We start from the raw sequence: 17708 nt of genomic DNA, 5'->3' as shown, positions 1-17708 counted from the left end.
AGAAAAGAACAAAGTGTGTTGGCACAGCAAGGCCTTTCTTCCGCTCTGGGGCGTGACGGAGGTCACAGCCCCCTGCTGGGCTGGAGAGGGGGCCGTTCCTCTTCAGTGGGCACAGGAGTGTGCTCTGCCCGGCCTGGCTCGGCCTCCTCTGAGGGCGTTTCATGCAGGCCTGGGCCGTCATCTCCTGGCAAATGAAAAAAACCCGAGAGCAAACACATTTCACATTCAGTCTGAATGCTCAGAGGAACCACGTTTTTCTGAGATTACACATTCTTCCGGCATTATGCTCTACTTAACGCAAAACAATCCAGTGCAATGATGCTTTCTTCCCTTTTTACATTTTCGAGGACCACACAGAGGGCTCTTGCTAGGTGGTGGTGGAGACCAAGGGCTGGCGTGTCCCTGGCCACGGGTGGGATGCTCAGGAATGGGTTGGCCGAAGTGGGGGTTGCCTACCTTCTTACCCAGCCCTCAGGGCCTTCTGGAACATCTCCAGGTGGGACTGCTTCCTCAAACGTAAGGCATCACCTGAGAGAAGGGCTGTTCGTGTGGGGTGCAGGGAGGACGCTTGAGTTCAGCGGCCCTGCCCCTTCCAGGCTGTTTGAACTTGGACAAGTCACTTAACCCCATGAGCCTCTGTTTTCTCACTTGTGAAAAGGGGAAAATGTATAGTAGGGCCTTGGTGGAGGTGGACAAGAATGAGAGAAGGAAGAGCCTGGAAGGAAGGTCTTGTCCCCTCCTCATCCCCCCAACCCCCTGAGCAGCCCTTGTTTTTCCATTTTACTGTCAGGCTTCCTCTTCAGTTTTCCTTGGAAAAGGCTGTCTGGAGCTTTCTAACATCTGCATGCCTGGCCGCCACCCCAGACCCCTTAAATCGGAACCTCTGAGGGTGAGACCCAGGCATGGGTATTTTTTTCACCGTTTCCGGAGTGATTCTGATGGCTCAAGCTAAGAACCACTGCCCGAAAGACCAAGGCAAACAGGCCAGGCATGGTGGCTCATGCCTGTAATCTCAGCACTTGGAGGCTGAGTTTGGGGGATCACTTGAGGCCATGGGCTCGTGACCAACCTGGGCAACATAATGAGACTCTAACTCTTAATAAAATAAAAAATTGCCCAGGCACGGTGGCTCACACCTGTAATCCCAGCACTCTGGGGGGCCAAGGTGGGTGGATCACCTCAGGTCAGGAGTTCAAGACCAGTCCAGCCAACATGGTGAAACCTGTCTCTACTAAAAATACAAAAAATAGCTGGGCATGGTGGCAGGTGCCTGTAATCCCCACTACTTGGGAGGCTGAGTCAGGAGAATCACTTGAACTTGGGAGTCAGAGGTTGCAGTGAGCCGAGATCGCACCATTGCACTCCAGCCTGGGCAACAAGAGTGAAACTCCATCTCAAATACATAAATAAATAAAATTACCCAGGCATGGTGGCTGTAATCTCAGCATTTTGGGAGGCCGAGGTGGGAGGATTGCTTGAGCCCAGGAGTTTGAGGTTACAGTGAACCATGATCGTACCACTGCACTCCAGCCTGGGCGACCAAGTGATACCTATCTCTACAAAACAAAAAACACAAGAAAAACCAAAGGAAACAGGGACTGTGGAAGGTGCTAGGAAGTCTAATGGGCTTGGTGGGTCCTGGCTGTCAGCAGGGCCCTCTTGGGATTCTGCAGGGTGCCTGGCCAATCCCAGCGGGGTCGATCCTATACCCAGGGTGTAATTGTCAGGGTGTGGCCCTCGGGGAGGATGTCAAAGGTCCAGCACATGATTTATGCTTTCCTTAGGGAGGTAACTTTGAAGTCCATGTGCCACAGGGCTGGTGCTTGGGAGGGAATAGATTTGCTGGGTAACCCCCGTGCTGCTGTTGTCCCGCCTACCCCATGGGCAGCTCTCAGCAACCCTGAAAAAGTGACACTCAGCCTGTTGCTTTCTGGGAATTGGCTCAAGAAGAAGGCCAGCTGCTGGTGCTGGTGTAAGAAATGAAGAGGAGCTGAAGTTTCAAGAGAGATGATTTCCAAGGCAGGAAATCGCAATTGGGCTGAAGAAGGGAGGCCCCATCCTGTGTGGCTGTGGTTTTTGCCTGTGCTGTGAACAGGGGCAGCTGTGGGGGCTGAACTCCTGGTTCCATCCCTGGTGAGCCCAGGGCTGCGGGGCTGTCGAAGTCTGTTGTGGGCCCAGGCCCAGCCCTGAGTCTGGAGGACTTTCCAGCTCACTGCAAAGCTCTCTGTGTGATATCTCAGGGCATGAGGGAATGTGCACTGTCAATAGGACTTTTTGAGAGCTTCCAATCCTGCTTCCTGATTTCTGTCACTGACAGTATGAACCAGGGCATCTTTGTACAAAAGCGAACACAAATAGTGTGAGCTGCCACCTCCAAAAGCTGGGGGCCACCCCTGCTAGTATCAGGAAAGTGCAGCAGTAAACACACCGACATGATGGAGAGCAGGGAGCAGGGCGCCAGGAATGTTTCTTTTTCTTTTTTTTGAGACAGTCTCGCTCTGTCGCCCAGGCTGCAGTGCAGTGGAATGATCTTGGCTCACCACAACCTCCGCCTTCTGGATTCAAACAATTCTCGTGCCTCAGCCATAGCTGGGACTACAGGCACACGCCACCACGCCTGGCTAATTTTTGTATTTTTTGTAGAGACAGGGTTTTACCATGTTGGCCAGGCTGGTCTCGAACTCCTGGCCTCAAGTGATCTGCCCGCCTCGGCCTCCCAAAGTGCTGGGATTACAGGCGTGAGCCACCGTGCCTGGCCAGGAATGTTTCTTTAAAACACAAAACAAAACAATCGCTAGTGACACCTGAAACAAGTCCCCACAAACTGAATTGTAGAACAGATGATTGGTGATACAAAAGCTCAGTTTGGGGGCTGAAAATTGTCCTTCTCAAATGGGAGTCTTGGTGGAGATTTTCTAAGCTGTGTGTTCCCCTTGCTGGGAAACGGGTGCTCAGGGCAGGTGGAGGATCGGAGAGCCCCTGCCTTCCTGAGGCTGGTCTGAGTTAGGCTGAACCCCCGACAGCCAGATCTGAACTGAGGAGACTAACATCCCCTCTGGGCCAACCTGGAGAGCAGGCAGGGTCCTGCATGCCCTGAATCCTCTTTATTTGGGTCTAGCGCTGGAAGATGCTTGTAATGGTAGCCAATAAAGAGAGATGCCATCCCTTGTGTCCACAGGTATCGAGTGAACTTCAGACCTAGGTATGTCACTAGGTATAAGACAGTGACGCAGTTGGAATGGAGGTGCTGCCCTGGCTTTAGAGGGGGAGATTGCCAAGAAGGTCCCAAAGAGCCCGTGAAGACCCTCCAACCCACGCCCGCTCGGCCTCGAAACAGCTTGAAGAAAGCCACAGGTAACTTCTTATTTGTGCTGTTACGTATGGCCACCTTTAATATTTCCGGTGCTCCTTCAAACAACGGGATTTGTGCTTTACAGTGGTGAACTTTGAATGGCCTACAAATAACACACATAGATGCCTGCAGTAGCCACACGTGACAAATTTATTCGTAGAAGCAGTAGCAATTGTAAGACAAACTTCCTTGCAAGTAAATTGCTTTGCTAGGGCCAGCTTGTGAAAGCCAGTGCCTTAAAAATCAGGGTAGGAAATGCCAGTGGGTTCAGACTTGTGTCACCTGGAGGCACAGTTGTAAAGAGATTCAAATGTAATGATGTACTGTTTGTTTTTATTTGAGTCCATACATCTGAATTTAAGGGGGTTAAAATTGTTTTTTATTTTTATTTTTTGAGATGGAGTCTCGCTGTGTCACCCAGGCTGGAGTGCAGTGGCACAATCATCTCGGCTCACTGCAACCTCTGCCTACCTGGTTCAAGCAATTCTCCTGCCTCAGCCTCTAAGTAGCTGGGATTACAGGCGCTTACCACCACACCTGGCTAATTTTTGTACTTTTGGTAGAGACGGGGTTTCGCCATGTTGGCCAGGTTGGTTTCAAACTCCTGACCTCAGGTGATCTGCCCATCTCGGCCTCCCAAAGTGCTGGGATTACAGGTGTGAGCCACCGTGCCTGGCTATCACTTCATCTTTTTAAGTTCAGTCACAATAAATGCAGCATAGTTTTCTTATGAAATTAGATGCTTAAATGATATTTTGCCATGAGGTGTTCTCAATTTTGAAACTTGTAGTGCTTCCCAACGTTGTCTGTAAAAATAGATTTTAAAATGCTTTAACTACAAAAGTAATGCATATCAATTAAAGAATGTTTATAAAATATAGGAAAAATATTTAAGGATACATAATCTCATGACTAAATGAGAACTACTATTGACATTTTGTTATAGAACCTTACTCTCTTTCCTATGTCTGTACATTCATTTTGTTAAAAATTCATTCACCTCACAAATATTTATTGAACTTCTATATCTGTCAAGCTCTATACTGGGTACTCGGAATAAGTGAGAAAAAAGGCAGACAGAGTCCCTGACTTCATAGAAGGCAGACATTAGACAGTAATTACAATAATTCATGACAGGTACTGGGATGGGGGAACATGTTATGGGGGCTGGTGGATTGTAATTGTTTATTTTTGTTTTGTTTCATTTTAGTTTTTGTTTGACAGAAGTTTAAGCATATTGTAGTTTAATAAGCTGAACAGCTTTATAAGGATGAATAGGAAAAACAATGATCACCCTTAAACCCTTTTCCCTCATTTTCCCTTCTCAGAGGTAGTACTTTAAACTCTTCAGATGAATCTTTTGGAATTTACCTCCACATCTATTGATTTCTCATTATGGAAGGTGAGAATTTAACTCCCTTTCATCCACTCAACACATGGCTCCTATCCCCCCATCCCTTCCATACAGTTAGGCCGTATTTATTTATTCAGTATTCAATGTTTACATTGTAATAACTATGTAGATAATGTTTATAGCTGAGCCATATGGTGTACTGTGAATAGGTTCTCTTTCCTACACAGCTGTTTGAATCCTTACAGTTAATCATTGTCTTATGTTTTTCCTTTGCTTGGTTTTCTTTTTATTGCTATTTCAACCCAGCTCTTCTCTGGTTCTCTAAATGTCCCCTCCATATGTTCAGACACAGTAGTTTCATCTTCTTGAAGAAATCTCCTTTGAGCCTTCTCACTTGCCCTACCTGGAGGGGACATTCTCTTTTCCTGTAATCACCCGAGGATCTTAACTTACCCCTCTCCTACTGAATTCCCTGTTTCCTGTGTCGCCTGCTCCCTCTTTCTTGGTTTATCCCCTTGCTTTGCTTGAGCATGTCCTTTAGTAGCTTCATGAGACAATTACATGGGAAGCAAACTTTTACCACTTTATAGTATGAAAACTATTTTTTATTCTAGCTTCAGAAATCTAGGTCAGAAATCAGTTTCCTTCAGAATTTTCAAAATAGTGCTCAGTTTTTCTCTGGCTTCCAATATTGCTGTTAAAAAAAGACCAAAACTCTTCTGACTCCCAGTTTTTTGTGTGTGACTTGAATAGGTTTTTTTTGTCTCCCACCTCCTTTTTTTATCCTTTTAGTGGGATTTTAGGAAGGAGTAAAAAGAAATGCTTATCCTCTGATATATATGTTTGAAAGTTTGTCCCCTCCAAATCTCATGTTGCAATGTGATCTTCACTGTGGGAGGTGGGGCATCATGGGAGGTGTTTGGGTCATGGAGGTTGATGCTTCATGAATGGCTTGATGCCCTCCTTGCAGTAATGAGTGAGTTCTTGCTCTGTTAGTACACATGAGAGCTGGTTGGTTGGAAGAGCCTGGCACCTTCTCCCTTCCCTCTTGCTCCCTGTCTTACCATGTGACACATTGGCCTCCTCTTCATCTTCCATCATGAGTAAAACTTCCTGAGGTCCTGACCCGAAGCAGATGCTTCTTGTACAGCCTGCAAAACCGTGAGCCAAATAAACCTCTTTTCTTCACAAATTACCCAGTCTCAGATATTCCTTTATTTCAACACAGAATGGATGAACATATCCTGAATTCTCTGTCATTATTAAAAAACATACTATTTTTGCAACTTTTTCTTTTTTTAGAGACAGGGTCTTGCTCTGTAACCCAGGCCGAGTGTAGTGGCATGATTATAGCTCACAACCTTGAACTCCTGGACTCAAGTGATCCTCCCACCTCAGTATCCCAAAATGCTGGGGTTACAGGCATGAACCACTGCACTTGACCTGGAACTTATTTTTTACTGAATAACCTATAATGGACAACCTTCCATGTCATGAAATATTCTACAATACCACTTAATGGCTTGAGAGAATGTGAGTTATTGAACAACATCCTCTACTGTTGGTCACTTAGGTTGTTTGTAATTTTTCACTATTATAGATAATGTATGAATATGCATCTTTTCCTATGAAATTTTTGTACTCGTTTCTGACTATTTACTAGAATAAATTTCTTGAAGTGTAATTGTAGGGTCAAAAGATTCTGAGTATTTTGATATATATTGCCAAATTATCCTTTGAAAAAAATGCAATTTGCACAGTCACCAGTGGCATATGAGCAAAGCATTTCCTTATATCCTCAATCTTTTCCCCTTCGCTGCCCTTTGTTTTGTTTCCTTTGCTTAGAATAGCATTTCCACTTGCATATGATTCAATAACTTGTTTCTTTCTTTAGTGTCTTAAGAGAGAATAAATATTTCAGTAAGGAAAACAAGGTGTTCTTTTTAGTTCTCTGCAAAAAGAAAGATTCTTGGGAGTTTGGATATCTGAATTTTAGATTTGGTTTTACTACTAATGATTTTAATAAATAATAGCTACTATTATGAGCTTGTGCAAAAGTTCAGAGGAGGAAAAAACAATGATCATTGAATTCAAATATCTATAGCATTCTAAATGAATTTCCAATGTTTTCCAGTGTAATGTGTTAATGCATTTTATTTAATTGCAACCTATGTTGTGTTTGACTTTTTCTGCTTTATATGATATGTCTCACTATAGTTGCCAGGTTTGTCAGTGTTAACCTCTTTCAGTATTTCTTTTTTTTTTTTTGAGACGGAGTCTTGCTCTGTCGCCCAGGCTGGAGTGCAGTGGTCGGATCTCAGCTCACTGCAAGCTCCACCTCCCGGGTTCCTGCCATTCTCCTGCCTTGGCCTCCCAAGTAGCTGGGACTACAGGTGCCCGCCACCTTGCCCGGCTAGTTTTTTGTATTTTTTAGTAGAGATGGGGTTTCAAGGAGTTAGCCAGGATGGTCTTGATCTCCTGACCTCGTGTTCCGCCCGTCTCGGCCTCCCAAAGTGCTGGGATTACAGGCTTGAGCCACCGCGCCCGGCCAGTATTTCTTTTCTTTCTTTTTTTTTTTTGAGACAGGATCTCTCTCTGTTGCCCAGGCGGGAGTACAGCGGTGCTATCTCGGCTCACTGCAACCTCCACCTCCTGGGTTCAAGCGATTTTTCTGCCTCAAGCTCTCTAGTAGCTGGGATTACAGGCACCCGCCACTACACCTGGCTGATTTTTGTATTTTTAGTAGAGATGGGGTTTCACATGTTGGCCAGGCTGGTCTTGAACTCCTATCCTCAAGCAATCCACCTGCCTCAGCCTCCCAAAATGCTGGGACTACAGGCATGAGCCGTCATGTGCGGGCGCAGTATTTCTTGTATCCTACTGTACTCAGGGCATAGTTTGTTTCTTATTGTCCTATTGCTGCAGGTTTCGATAGTCCCCTTTTTATTTATCTCTATGTCTATCAATTTATCTTTGTTTTATGACTCATCACTATCATTCGCCCCCTTATCATTATTAAAAATTAATAATTTTTTCTTTCTTTTGGATTGTTTCCTTGGTGTTTTCTCAAAATAAGATTACCCAAAATTCAGTGTTTGCATTCTTCTTCTTTTTTTCTTCTTTCTTCTTTTTTTTTTTTTTTTTTTTTTTAAAGATTCAGGGTCTTGCTATATTGCCCAGGATGCCCTTGAACTCCTGGGCTCATGCCATCCTCCTGCCTCCCTACTAACTGAGACTACAGGCACACACCACCTCCCTGACCAACTTTCAATATTTGTATTCTTTGACTTAGTGAATCTTACTATATATGGTCAGATGGTGCTGTTGTTAGGAGACACTGATGGAATAGTTGCTTTATCTCTATTGTTTTTTGTCTCCCAAACTGCAAGCAGGGCTAAACAATGTCTATGAGACTCTTTGAGCACAGAGATGTTAATAAAATTAAAAGAGAAAACACTCAGGCACTGCTTTGAGGGTGAGGGTAGCATCAGATGATATGATATCATATGATATCACCATGCAACAGCTAATGAATGGGTGGATCTTGCTAAAGTGACTTCTTGTGGTTTTACTGTATATAGTCAACTCTTGGGGTGTGGCTGCGGTTCACTAATATAGGAATGAAGTGTTCATATGATAAAGCAGATAATGAATGTTTCTTCTCAGGGTGAAAGAGACCATTGGTTATCTAATTGGTGCCATGTACATATTATTTTAACAGCTCTAGGAGGGATTGTACCCCTTCTTTATAGATGAGAGGATTATAGTTCACAGAAGTTAGTTAACTTGCTCAAGGACAAACAGTAAATAGCAGAGCCAGAATGCAAGTAGAGGTCTATTTGACTCCAAAGCCCTCTTTTCTACTGTACCACAGTAATTACCTACAATTGTGTAGTGACCTATAAGTGAAGGTGTACGTGTATTTTGTAGGTACCCTGTTTATTGTCTTGGCAGAATCTGGCTAAAGGTAGAAAGTGTTCATTCATGTCCAACTTTATCTTTGTAACAGATAATGAACCCAGCCCAGTCTCAGAGCCCAAGAAGACTTTGTCCCCAACTGGTACAGCACAACCAAGCCGGGCGTTAGATCCAAAAGAGGGGCCCCAGGAACTCCAGGAAAAGAAGATACAGGTGCTAGAGGAGAAGGTTCTCCGACTCACAAGGACGGTTCTTGACCTCCAGTCTTCCCTTGCTGGAGTGAGTGAAAATCTCAAGCATGCCACTCAGGATGATGCCAGTAAAACACGGGCACCAGGGCTCAGCAGCCAGCACCCCAAGCCTGACACCACCATTAGTGGAGACACAGAAATGGCCCGGAGTCCTGGCGTCTTCAACACTAAGGAATCTGGCGTGAAGGACATCAAGTCTGAATTGGCTGAAGTCAAAGATACTCTAAAGAACAAAAGTGACAAGCTGGAAGAGCTGGATGGAAAAGTGAAGGGCTACGAAGGGCAGCTCAGACAGCTCCAGGAAGCAGCCCAGGGCCCGACGGTGACCATGACAACCAACGAGCTCTACCAAGCCTATGTGGACAGTAAGATCGACGCCCTGAGAGAGGAGCTCATGGAGGGCATGGACAGAAAGCTGGCTGACCTGAAAAACTCGTGTGAGTACAAGCTCACTGGCCTCCAACAGCAGTGTGACGACTATGGGAGCAGCTATCTGGGAGTGATAGAGCTCATAGGGGAAAAGGAAACAAGCCTGAGAAAAGAAATAAATGACCTCCGAGCCCGGCTACAGAAGCCTTCAGCCCAGGCAAACTGCTGTGACAGTGAAAAGAATGGTGACATTGGTCAACAGATCAAGACGTTGGACCAGAAGATTGAGAGAGTTGCTGAAGCCACCAGAATGCTGAATGGAAGACTGGACAATGAGTTTGACCGCCTTATAGTTCCAGAGCCAGATGTGGATTTTGATGCAAAATGGAACGAACTTGATGCAAGGATCAACGTGACGGAGAAGAACGCTGAAGAACATTGCTTTTACATTGAGGAAACCCTTCGGGGGACCATTAATGGAGAGGTGGGGGATTTGAAGCAGCTTGTTGATCAGAAAATACAGTCTCTGGAAGACCGTCTGGGGGGTGTTCTCCTACACATGGCCAACAACACTGGTGCAGAGCTCAGGCCCCCAGGGGCAGCAGCCCTGCCAGGAGTGTCAGGGCCAGGAGATGAGCAGGTCATGATGGAATTAAACCACCTGAAGGACAAAGTTCAATTTGTTGAAGACATTTGCCTGCAGAACGTCCAGGGAAAGCCTCATGGGATGGAAGGTGCCTTGCCAAACAGGGAAGATCGCGCAGTGCGCGACAACCTGCACCTTTTGAAATCTCTCAACGACACCATGCACAGGAAGTTTCGAGAAACCGAACGAACCATCCAGAAACTTCAACAGGATTTTAGTTTTCTTTATTCTCAATTAAACCACACAGAAAATAATGTGGCTCATCTTCAGAAGGAAATGAGCAATTGTAGAGCAGGTGAAAATGCTGGCGTGGGTGGGTTCACTAAGGGGAGTGAGCAAGAAAGGACAGTGGACACCCTGCCATCCCCCCAGCATCCCATGACTCATTGCTGCAGTCAGCTGGAGGAGAGGTGGCAGAGGTTGCAGAGCCAGCTCCTCTCGGAACTGGACACTTGTAAGGAAAGCATGCAGGGAGTCCAGAGGGAGGTCTCCATGGTGGAGGGCAGGGTGTCTCATATGGAGAAAACTTGCAGCAAGCTGGACTCTATCTCAGGAAATCTTCAGAGGATCAAGGAGGCGCTCAACAAGCATGTCAGCAGCCTGTGGAACTGCGTCAGGCAGATGAACGGAACACTCAGGTCGCATTCCAGAGACATTTCTGGCCTAAAGAATTCAGTCCAGCAGTTCTACAGCCACGTCTTCCAGATTTCTACTGATTTGCAAGATCTGGTCAGATTTCAACCATCAGCAAGTAAGTTGAATCTTACAATTCTATTTCTTATATTTCTTTACAGCACGCAACAACATTTTAAAAATAATTTTTTGTTCATTTTTGATTTTGTTGAAACTTCATCAGGTAAAAATGTGATAGTATTATGCTAGATTTTGGACAGTTCACAGAATGAACTAAATGCCATCAGTCCTACCCAAATGTGGTTCCTAGATTGGTGCCTGAATTATTTGGTGCTGGGTAGCAATGAGATAAATATATATTCTCAATGTTAGTATTTAGGAACTTCTAAAATAATTTGACAGGTCAGTCGCAGTGACTCAGGCCTGTAATCCCAGCACTCTGGGAGGCAAAGGAGAGTGGATCACCTGAGTTCAGGCATTTGAGATCAACCTGGCCAAAATGGTGAAAACCCGTCTCTACTAAAAATGCAAAAATTAGCTGGGTGTGGTGGCATGCGCCTGTAGTCCCAGCTAGTAGGGAGGCTGAGGTGGGAGAATTGCTTGAACCTGGGAGGCAGAGGTTAAGGTGAGCCGAGATTGCATCACTGCACTCCTGGAGCCTGGGCAACAGAGTGAGGTACCATCTCAAATAAATAAACTAACAACATTGCAGTGTTTAAGCACATGATCTATGTATTTTACAAAAAATATCAGTTCACAACACATTGAAAATAAAAAAGGAAAACTGGTTCTTCCCACAGACGGATGGCAAAACATTATCTATAGAATCAGGTTGGTGAGCTCAGAGTTGGGGTCAGATTTTTGGCATAACAGCTTGGGGCAGTGGATGTTGTCCTCTTTTCTACCTAGGGAGTCTCCTACGTACCTCTCTTCAAGCATCACTTTTTATCTGTGTCATTATCATCTTCAGGGATTAGCTGATGGCAGATAGGATGCTGTCATATTTGTTTCCAGACACGACCGTGGATGAGAGCAGTTTAGGGGCAGGAACTATCTAAAGCTCCATAGTGCCTGGATCCAGGAAGCTCAGCAGTAGTGCTGAGAGCAATGCTAGCTACACCTTAGGCACTCAACAAATGTGTGTTGAATGAATGAATGAATAATATATGCAATAAGATTTTTTGCTACCTGGGGGTGCTAAACGCAGCCTCCTTGAAGGACAGAACTTCTCTTGTACCTGGGTTTATACTCTGAGACAGTCTCAGACATGAGCCAGCCCTCTCTAGTTGGAGTCCGGGTGTGAAAGGAAGGAAGAGGGAGCTCGCGTTTTTGAGCACTTTCTATGTACAGCTCCGGCTTAGTCCCTTCAGGGGGACTGAATTCCATCACGGCCTCACAGAAAGGCTGTTTTCCAACAGTGAAAATGTGCCCGAAGTCATGTGGCTGTTCAGTGGGGGAGCCAGGATGGGAACCAGGCCAGGCTACATCCAAGAATTATTTTCTTCCAGTCCGGCCATGATGACTGTGTGTCTCCCAGAGCTGAGTACAGACTTACTTGGTCCACGGGGACTTGTTGAGGGGCCTGCTTTGTGCTAGAAGGAGCCTATTTCCTGACCTCCCTGTCCCTGTTTTCTTTTCTCCCTTCCTTGCCTTTGGGACTTTTACCTCCCCGACCTGGTTCCGCTCTGGGTGACACAGGCCCTTGCACAAGGAACTGAGATTTTATGGCCTCTGTGAGCCTTGGGATTTTATGATCAAGTCCCAGATGTGACATAAAACCCAAGGCAGGGCAGGCTAGAACATGGGAAGCAGGCAAGCTCTGGCTTGGCCAGGGAGAGCCAGGGCCAGGTCCTGGCAGCTCAGGAGGGTGGAGAGGGTCCAAGGTAGGTAGGAAAATGCCCTGGATGTCCCCAGAGCACTGTGCTTATCTTGCAGATGAGGAGTCACCTAGGCCCAGGAGGACCAGGAATCTGGCCCCCACCCCAGTGTCCGGCCTGCTGCACCTCACTATTTATAACCCAGCCCTTCCCCCACTCCAGGGCCACACAGTTCCTCTATCTCTGGAATGTTGAGTAGAGGTCACAAGACCATGTATGTGTTCATAGAATGATTGTCCCTTGTGGTGACAACGCTGTCTGGTCTGTGTCTTACGATAACAGATTGAATCAGATATTTCCAGTTGATTTGGAACTCTCTGGTGGCGTGGGAAGCTGTGTTAACATTTTCACATTTGTCTGTTGCAGTAGGAGTTGGGGGTGAATCCTTTTAAAAGAGAATGCGGCTTACAAAACATGATCCCTTTGGACTGAACTCATTGTGGTGAGTGTAGACTGCATGGAGTTTTGAGAATTTCATTGATTGGAAAAGAGCCAGAAATAAATAAGCAGAGCCTCCTCTGCCCTTGTCTAGCATCCAGGTCTAGGAGACCTGGAACCTGGGTATCAGAGGGACCTGGGAGAATCTGGAGCTAAGGTCACCATGAAAGTGACATGTCAATCAGTTAAAAGTCAACAGAATGTTTATTGAGTGCCTACCATATGCAAGGCTCTTGGGGGACCTGGAGATAAGTAGGTATAATCCTTAGTCTAAAGCATTTGCAATCACAGTGGGAAAGAGACTCAGGTCTGCAGAGTGAATGAGATCATAGCGGTTGATCCCTTTAGTTCATAAGGTCTTATTGAGCCCCTATTATATGGTGGGTAATGGCTGTGTGGGGGAGTATGTGGATAAAAGACAGTCTGATGGGGAAACAAGCAGACAGATGGTCACAGGAATGGGGTGTGCATGAGACACCTTGGGTGTTCTGAGAAGCACCCACAGTGGAAGTCAGGGAGGGATTCTCAGGAGAGAGCCCTGAGCCGAGCCCTCAGTGTAGGTGTTTACCCAGCAGAGTACAGAGGCTGATGGGGTGAGGAATGAGGTGAGATGAGAGAAGCTTCCAGGAGGAGGTGTTACTGGATCTGATTGAGGGATGGGTGGGATTCAGAAAGCAGGAGGGGAGGACATTGTGGATTAGCTATTTATTGCTTTATAACAACCCATTCCAAATCTTGCTGGCTTAAAACGACAAAGATGTATTAGTTTCCATTATTCTGTAGGTCAGGAACCCCGGCAGGGCTTGGCTCAGCGGTTCTTCTGCTCTATGTGGCATCAACTTGAGTCACCCACTCAGCTGCATTTGGCTTGCGGTTGACTGGAAGGTCTGTGAAGACTCGGTCATATGTCTGGTGCCTCGGTACTCCTCCACCTGGCCCCTCTCTCTCCATGTGGCCAGCCGGGGGCTTCCTCACAGCATGGCGGTCTCAAGTAGTCAGACTATGGCGACTGTCAAGGAAAAGTGGAAGCTGCTGGGCCTCCCACAGGGTAGCCCAGAGCTGGAGCGGCATCACTGCTGCCACATTCTATTGTTAAAGCAGGTCTGCTCTTGAAGGGTGATGTGGCTGGTATGTTTGGGGAAGGAAGGGGGATTAATGGTGGTCATGATATCTACCACAGTGAGCACAGGTCCAGAGGTGAAGATGTGTGACAGTTTTGGACCAGTAAGCAGATCGCCAGACCAGGAACACACACTGTGGTGTTTCTACTTAGCCTGTTGCCCTCTTCACAGATCCTGTTTCCTTTGGAAGCATCACTGAGGTGAGGCTGAATTATCCAAGAAGCAGCCAATAGGGGAGAAGAAGGGTCTTCAACTGATGCTTAAATAGATCCAAGTCTCTTTCGTGTCCTTCTGTTAAGGGCAGGTGTTCTTCCTTGGGCTTAAAAGGGATTCCTGAAATTATATGCACACACATATATATATATAGATAGCATATATATAGTATATATATTGCATATAATATATAATATATATTTTATATATATATATATATAAAAACTTTTTTTTGAGATGGAGTCTCCCTCTGTTGCTGGGGCTGGAGTGCAGTGGTGCGATCTTGGCTCACTGCAATGTTCACCTCCCGGGTTCAAGCGATTCTCCTGCTTTAGCCTCCCAAGTAGCTGGGATTACAGGTGTCTGCCACCACATCCAGCTAATTTTTGTATTTTTAGTAGAGACAAGGTTTCACCATGTTGGTCAGGCTGGTCTCGAACTCCCGACCTCAGGTGATCCACCCACCTCAGCCTCCCAAAGCGCTGGAATTACAAACATAAGCCATTGTGCGCAGCCAGATATATATATTTGAGGCAGGATCTTGCTCTGTCACCCAGGCTAGAGTACAGTGGTGCAATCACAGCTCACTGCAGCCTCAACCTTTCTAGGTTCAGGTGATCCTCCCACCTCAGCCACCCAGGTAGCTAGTACTACTGGCACGTGCCATCATGCCCAGCTAATGTTTTTTTTTTTTTTGAGATGGGTTTTCCCATGTTGCCCAGGCTTGTCTCATAACCCTTGGACTCAAGTGATTCGCCTGCCTCAGCCTGGGATTCAGGCATGTGCTGTAATTACGTGTGCTGGGAATTACAGGCATGAACCAGTGTGCCCAGACAATTTTTTTGGAGCAGGGGGTTGGGGGACAAAAGGTCCACACGTCTGGGCACAGTTGCTCACGTCTGTAATCCCACCACTTTGCGAGGCTCAGACGGGTGTATTGCTTGAGTCCAAGAGTTTGAGACCAGCCTGGGCAACACAGGGAGTCCCTGTCTCTACAAAAAATACAAAAAAATATACACTTTTGAGAAAACGGTCCAGGCAGAAGGAACAGCATTCTCAAGGGCTATGAGGAAGCTCTTTTGAAAAGCCCAGAATACTGGTATGGCCAAGTGTATAAGCAAAGCAGAAGGTCATGGGCAATGAGGTCAAAGCGACGGCAGGAATGAGATCACGTGGGCTTTCGAGGCTGTGATAAGGGAGCTGGATGTTAAGTGCCATGAGAAACTATTGAAGGATTTGGGGAGTGATTACTTCCATTGAAATCTCAGCTCATCCATGCTTATAAACAGTGGATGATTAACTAGTGTCCTGGACTTGGTAATCACTCAGGAAATATTACCTATTACTTAAACCTTGCATCCCCTAGAATGGATGTTTAATCTATTCATGACTGAACTTTTCTCCCTTTCTCTACCTATAAACTCCCAGGCCTCCAGCCTTAGAAGAGTGAGAGAGGGCCTGTAAACACAGCAGACACAGGGTGAGGGGCCCTGGTGGCTCCAGGGATGCTGTAGATGGCCAGCCACGGGGTTTTTTTTTTGTTTGTTTTTCTTGCTTTCCCTTTCTTTTTCTTCTTTTTAAAATTAGGGTTCAAATAGACAGTATAAAAAGCTTTAGAAATGGCTGGGCCAGTGGCTCATGCCTGTAATCCCAGCACTTTGGGAGGCCAAGGCAGGAAGGTCACTTGAGCACAGGAGTTCAAGACCAGCCTGGGCAACACAGTGAGATCCTGTCTGTAGAAATTACAAATTAGCTGGGTGTGGTGGTGTGCACCTGTGGTTCCACCTACTCAAGAGGCTGAGGCAGGAGGATCCCTTGAGCCCAGGAGTCTGAGGCTGCAGTGAGCTGTGATCGCACCACTGCACTCTAGCCTGAGCAGTACAGCATAATCCTGTCTCTTAAAAATAAAAAAAAGCGTGGAGATCTCCCTTTTCAGCATTCACAGCTTCATGTATCTCATGGATCAATAGTTTTGTTGAGCAGAATCTCATCACTTATGAACAAATTAGGTTCTAAATGGAAAGGAGGCTCGAGGCCCTTTACTCCCTATACGGTGTGGTCACGGATTTGAGCCCTCCTTCCCAGATGGACTCACTTCCATTTTCACAGGTGCGGGGAGCATCGAGCCTTCAGCCTGTCTCAGCAGGCACCCTCTTTAGGTCCTTTTCCCCAAGTTGTCCAGCGTTACCCCTACTCGAGTCTGAGTGACCCATGAGTGATTCACAGGGAGACAGCAGAGGCTGTCTCCATGCCTGGGACCCAGGATGCCCCAGTCTGCAGCCCAGTGGCAGCAGCATGTGCAGAATGGTGCAGCCCGCCCTCCTCAGCTGGTTTTAGCTTCCCCTGGCCCCACGCAGAGGCTGAGCCTCAGCTGGACCCCGCCCTCCCACTGTTCCTCTCCCAGTAGGGGAAGGAAGGGATGCTGGTGGCGAGCAGGAAGGGTAGGCAGAGGGATAGAGCTGTGTGCAGGGGACTTCTCTTTCCAGATGTCACGCTTCCAAGAAGAGCCGGCCGGCTTAGATGTCGGCACACTAGACATAACGGCATCACTTCCTTTTTCTGTTCTCCCACCCCTTTCTGCTCATGTCTCTGAGTATTTTTCATCATAGCATTTCTTTTAGGAGTGCTGAAGGTTTCAGCCTACTATTTTTATGGAGTTATTTAAGTTATAAGAATGAAAAAGCACAGCCTTCTCAAATAACTAGTTAACCAGAAAGCCTGGCCAGGGCACTGCCTGATGCCAACATTCTGACCCCTTTGCCCCAACTCGAGATCAGCTGAGTTTGGGGAGAGTTTAGGCCCAAGGCAGCATGATGGACTTAGGGTTTTATAAACATATAAAGGCTCAATAAATTGCTTATATTCAGGCCATAGGGAACTCCTGACAACTCGCCCCCTTTATCCTGTGGGCACCAGGTTTCTACGATGCTCTTCGGTTTGTATAGACTGCAGCTGCTTTTTTGCATCTTAGCCTTGAACTCAGAGCTGCAGTGTTCTGAGAACAGAGCTTTTCCAGAGCTACATGCATAAATGCCTCTGGGATCTTAAAAAAACAAAAACAAAAACAAAAAAACAACAAAAAAGGAACTCCTGGGCTCACTCAGGAGATCGCTGTTCAGCAGCGATGAGGTGAGGCCCAGGAATTTGTAATTAAATTTGTGACTAAAACAAAAAACTGCTGGCTCTAGTCCTGGAAATTGAAGGCAGGCTACCCCAGAGGCAGTGGGATCTGCCCATCCCAGGTAAGCTGCGCCCAAAAACAAAGAGGAGGTAGCGGGAGGGAGGACACAGAATGAACCACTGACTTTGACACTGCACCAGGAGAAGTCAGTTTTGTGTGAGCCCACTTACGCACTCAATTCTGTTCCAGTTTTTGAGGTCTCTCCTGGTAGCGTATTTGTGTAGCTTTATAGTGAGTCTTAAAATCAAGCAGTATAGACCCTCCTATGCACTCCCATGTAAATTTTAGAATCAGCTTGTGAATTTCTTTCTTGCTATTTTTTTTTTTTCCAGATGGAGTCTTGCTCTGTTGCCCA

At 46.3% G+C, this 17708-nt stretch overlaps 1 protein-coding gene across 3 annotated transcripts in view; it reads left to right on the top strand.

Moving 5' to 3' along the window:
• EMILIN2 (elastin microfibril interfacer 2) overlaps window positions 1-17708 on the top strand; it is a 60177-nt gene that overhangs the window by 28021 nt on the left and 14448 nt on the right. For all 3 annotated transcript variants that reach the window (XM_009192481.4, XM_009192480.4, XM_017951590.3), the window contains exons 3-4: window positions 3179-3354; window positions 8716-10641. In XM_009192481.4, coding sequence (XP_009190745.2) covers window positions 3179-3354; window positions 8716-10641 — 2102 coding nt within the window. The remainder of the gene's footprint in view (window positions 1-3178; window positions 3355-8715; window positions 10642-17708) is intronic.

Source organism: Papio anubis, chromosome 19 (genome assembly GCF_008728515.1).
Source record: "Papio anubis isolate 15944 chromosome 19, Panubis1.0, whole genome shotgun sequence".
In the NCBI taxonomy this organism is placed as follows: domain Eukaryota; kingdom Metazoa; phylum Chordata; class Mammalia; order Primates; family Cercopithecidae; genus Papio; species Papio anubis.
The sequence above is the reverse complement of the archived record's forward strand: the minus strand, read 5'-3'. Positions and strand labels throughout refer to the sequence as shown.